General features: G+C 44.4%; 1 protein-coding gene across 1 annotated transcript in view; it reads right to left on the bottom strand.

Annotated features, from left to right (window-relative positions):
- Epcam (epithelial cell adhesion molecule) overlaps positions 1–4945 on the bottom strand; it is a gene marked incomplete at its 5' end in the record, with an annotated part of 12501 nt that overhangs the window by 2920 nt on the left and 4636 nt on the right. The window contains 3 exon segments of the mRNA XM_013517611.1: positions 2219–2419; positions 2906–3007; positions 3839–3902. Coding sequence (XP_013373065.1) covers positions 2219–2419; positions 2906–3007; positions 3839–3902 — 367 coding nt within the window.

Below are 4945 nucleotides of genomic sequence, written 5' to 3'. Positions count from 1 at the left end.
CTTTTTCCATACTTTTAAAGTTTTTGGAGGGGGCAGGGGTACCAGGAATCGAACTCAGGACCTTGCACTTGTCAGGCAGGTGCTTGTGCTGCTGAGCTATACTCCCAGCCCCATACTTAAATGTAAAAATACGTAAACACATGCAATATCAATTTCACCTTTGAATAGCCACATCAAGATCACCGGAACCATTCCACATGAAATACTGATCAAGAGCTGGGCATGGTGGCACCCGTGTAATCCCAGCACTCAGGAGGCTGAGGCAATAGGAGCCTGGGCTACATAGCAAGTTCAAGTCCAAGTGTGGACTACAAAGCAAGACCTTATCTTAAAACAGCGAAAGAATAAAAAGAAACCGACTGAACTTACTGAAAATACCCCACAGCAGACACACTGCACTTCCCTCCTCCGTTCCCCCAGCTAATGTGCCCTGAACTGCAGCCTGTTACCTTGCTTATGCTTACCTTTTGCACCTGTACTTTCATTCCCACAGGACAGTTAGATTTATGAATCTTCCCTGTTTGTCACCTGAAACTCCTGTTCTGTAAATTGTCTGCCCATCCCTACAGCCATTCTGCAGGTTTCCTCATCAATTTGTGGGTTTTTTTGTTTTTTGACAGGGTCTTGCTGTATAGTACAGACTTCCCCTAAACTAACTATGTAGCCCAGCCTGGCCTCAAACCTGCCGCTATGCTCCTGCCTCAGCCTCCCAAGTGCTGCGACTGCAGGTGTGCGCCACCACGCCCAGCTCATCAATTTGTAAAACCTCTTTGTGTATTATACACAATATCCATTTTTATTGCATGCATCACAAATATTTTTCCCATTATATAATCAATGTTTTTGGTTTTATAATTTATCTTTGCCATATAAAATGTTAACATGTTTAATTTTGTACCAATGTGGTAGCACACACTGATAGTTCTAGCAAGACAGAAAGATGACTGGAGGGCTAGGGAGGTTGCTCAGTGGCACAGTGCTTCCCTGGCAAGTGCAAGGTCCTGAGTTCGATTCCTGGTACCACCCCCCAGAAAAATAAGTAAATAAATAAATAGAAAGAAAGAAAGAAAGAAAGAAAGAAAGAAAGCAAGATCACTTGGGCCTAAAAGTTCAGGGTTAGCCAAAAAATAAAACACAAACAAAAACCCCTGGCTACTCAGGAGGCTGAGTTAGGATGACCCAGGCCAGCCTGGGCAACTTAGCAAGACTGACTCAAAATTAAAAACAGAACTGCAAAGGACTAGGGATGTAGCTCAGCAGCAGGATGCTTACTCAGCACGCATGTGTGAGGCCCTGGTTCAAACCCCAGTACACTCAAACCCAGCATATGTAACACTTTCATGGGTTTTGGTTTCTTGTCCTACATGGTTTCTGCTACCACAAAGTTGTAAAACCATTTCCTATATTCTTTTTTCTTTTTTTTTGCGACAGGGTCTCACTATGCAGTCCAGGATGGCCTTGAACTCACTATGTAGCAGAGGGTGGCCTCCAACTCATGGTGATCCTCCAGCCTCTGCCTCCCAAGTGCTGGGATTATAGGTGTGCACCACCATGGCCAGCGAGGTGCTACTTCTAAAGCACAGCTAAGTTCAATTTGCTAATTTTTACTTTAAAATTGTTGTTTCCGCCAGACATGGGGGCACACGCCTGTAATCCCAGCACTTGGGAGGCTGAGGCAGAAGGATTGTTGTGAATTCAAGACCAGCCTGGGCTACAAAGTGAGTTCCAGGCCAGCCTAAACTGCATAGAGAGATCCTGTCTCCAAAAGACCAAAAAAAAAAAGTTTCGAATTTACCACTGCTAACTCTTTTCTACACTAACTGAAATTTTGTCATCTGAAGCTGGGGCTGTGTCTCAGTGGCAGAGCACTGGCCTGGCACTGCCAAGGCCTTGGGTGCATTGCCAGCAAGCACGGCACTCCCAGAAACAACAAAAAGTTGTGCCCGGCTTTCCACCTCACTGCTTGCCTTGGGAGCTCAGATGTTTTGCACTAGGCCCTGGCAAGAGTGCCGAATGTCGCAGTGCAGAGGAGAACTGAAGGGTATCTGCCGCTGCGGGTAACGTGACTGGCCTGCTCAGCTACAAGCTTCCACCCTTCCTTGCCTCCTCCAGTGCCTGTTCTGTAACTGGAATAGATTCATCTGCTGCAGTTATGGAAGATAATTTGCTTCATGACTGTTTTGGAGCGTGGATCTGGTCCCTGCGGCTCTGTACTCACCAGCACAACAATTCCAGCGACAATTGCTAGCGTCACAACAACGATGACAGCAATAACACCGGCCGTGAGGCCCTGCATTGAAAATTCAGGTGGCTTTTCATCAACATAGTAAATTAGAGTTTGACCAGGGTCCAGATCCAGTTGTTCCCCGTTGACTCTCAGGTCCATTTTCTTAGAAGAGAACAAGGATTCGCCTTTAACCTATGTTAAAAAGGAGAAAAACCATTTAAAACATTTAAGAAAAACAACAATGGCCCCCTGTTATTAGACCCTGCCTCCAAAAAATAAAAAAGGAAGCTACATCCCCAGCCCTGCGAATCTCTTTTTATTTCCCCCCATTGTGAGACAGGGTCTTTCTAAGCGGCTAAACTGCCCGGGCTGGGCTCAAACCTCCTGCCCTCCTGCCCTAGACTCCAGGATTCCTGGGTTACGGGCCTGAGCCACCACTCCTAGCTATGAAGAACAAACTTAACTACAGAATCACCATGTAGAAATACGGTTTGTCTGTATATGGAGAATTAAGAGTTGAACACAAATAACAACGAGATTTAAGCCGGGCGTGGTGGCACACACCTGTCATCCCAGCACTCAGGGGGCCAAGGCAGGAGGATTAAAGGTGAGCTCAACACCAGCCTGGACTACACAGCAAGACCCTCCCTCAACAACGCCCCGAAAGTTTATACTTACATCTTTTTCAAAATAATAAGCCACATCAGCTATGTCCACATCATTCTGAGTCTTCTGAGAAGAATTTTGCATCAGATCAATAGTGATAACATTATTCTCATACTGGGAAGGGGGATGAAAAACATAAGTTAATATCAATATAATCAAAATTATATTAAAATATATTCAGGGCTGGGGCTATAACTCAGTGGCACAAGCGCCTGCCTGGCAAGCGCAAGCTCCTGAGTTCAATATCCAGTACCAAAATAAAGAAAAAAATTCCGTTTTTTATTTTCTGTAACGTACAAGCATCAGTGTTCTTTTAGTGGTAATTAAATTCATCACTAATTATTGAATAATCTATCCAAGGTAAAAGAGAGCAGTGCAAACAATCATGATACATGTTTTAAAAACTGAGGTGCAAAGAGTTAAGCAGAGTTAACTGGAGAAGGAAGAGCACCTTCACCCGCAGAAATGGAAGCAAGCAAGGAAAGCCAAAAAAAGGAGGCTGGGGGAAGAGCAGCATCGTAGTGTGTGCAAGGAGCAATCAGAGACGCTCCTGTGGGCACAGAGCTGCGTGTGTCAGGGGCACTAAGAGATGCTATCTTTCCTTCAAGGGCAGAACTGGGGTTTTCAAAGGCTACAAAGAAAACAGCGATTTCGAATTAAATGCCCAGGACTTACACTATTATTTAAATTCATTTAACTACTACTAAAATCACTCGCTTTATACCTACATCATGCTGTTCCACCAACTTTTTTTTTTTTGTCTTTTTGAGACAGGGTCTCGCTACGCAGTTCAGGCTGGCCTTGAGCTCACTTTGTAGCCCAGGTTGGCCTTGAACTTGCAATGATCCTCCTGCCTCAGCCTCCTGAGTGCTGAGATTACAGGTGTGCTCCACCTTGCTCGGCTCCACCAACTTTCTGCTCAAGCTTATTTACCAAAAATCTTACCAGAATATTTGCGATAAATTTTGAATTCAGCTGGTAACGGGTTGTGAGCATCTCTTGAAGTGCACTGTAAGTAATTTTAAAAATCAGGGTTTAAAAAACATATTTATACCACACAACAGTAAGAAGCTCTACTTTTGTTTTAAGATAGTGTCTCCATAAGCAGCCTACATCGGTCTCAAACTACCCTCCACCTGCTTCAGCTTCCAGAGTGCTGGCACAGCACCATCACACCGGCTAAGAAACCCTACTTCTTAACAAAGACAGCTCAAGGTCTAGTCATTACTAAAGTTGCTAAAAAAGTTCTTTTAAAATATGGAATGCATCACAAATTTGCATATCATCCTTGTGCAGGGACTACGCTAATCTCTCAATCACCCCAATTTGGGCAGGGGATTTAGCTCAGTGGCAAAGCACCTGCCTGGCAAGCGCAAGGTCGTGAGTTTGGTTTCCGGTACCGGAGAAAAACCAAAAAAAAAAAAAATCACTCCAATTTCAGTACTGCACTGCCCAAGTAGAACTGAAGTTGTTAAAATTTTTATGCCGCTTTGCAACTATCATAATAAAAATTGCTTCAGGCTAACATAATACATTAATACTAAAACTGCTGAGTGCCATTTCCACTAGAAACGGAACATTTTGCTCTGTAATCCCAGCACTCAGGAGGCTGAGGCAGGAAGGTCACTGTGAGCTCCAGGCAAGTTTGGGCTACCTAACAAGATCAAGGCCAGTCTATGGTCATACCACCTTGAACGTGCCTGATCTCCTCTGATCTCGGAAGTTAAGCAGGGTCGGGCCTCGTTAGTACTTGGATGGGAGTTCAAGGCCAGCCCAAACTATACAGCAAGAATCTGTTTCAAAAAAAAAAAAGTCTAGCAAAGAAAACCTGAATTTGATAAATAAAAATCTAGTATTTATGTTTTTAAGAAAGTTTTGTAAGCCGGGTGTGATGGCACATGCCTGTAATCCCAGCACTTGGGAGGCCGAGGCAGGAGAATTGTTGTGAATTCGAGACCAACCTGGGCTACAAAGTGAGCTCGAGGCCAGCCTGAACTGCATAGCGAGACCCTGTCTCAAAAAGAAAAACAAGGACTGGGGATCTAGCTCAAC

The sequence above is a fragment of the Chinchilla lanigera genome, unplaced genomic scaffold (assembly GCF_000276665.1).
Source record: "Chinchilla lanigera isolate Chin_1 unplaced genomic scaffold, ChiLan1.0 scaffold00040, whole genome shotgun sequence".
Classification (NCBI taxonomy): domain Eukaryota; kingdom Metazoa; phylum Chordata; class Mammalia; order Rodentia; family Chinchillidae; genus Chinchilla; species Chinchilla lanigera.
The sequence above is the reverse complement of the archived record's forward strand: the minus strand, read 5'-3'. Positions and strand labels throughout refer to the sequence as shown.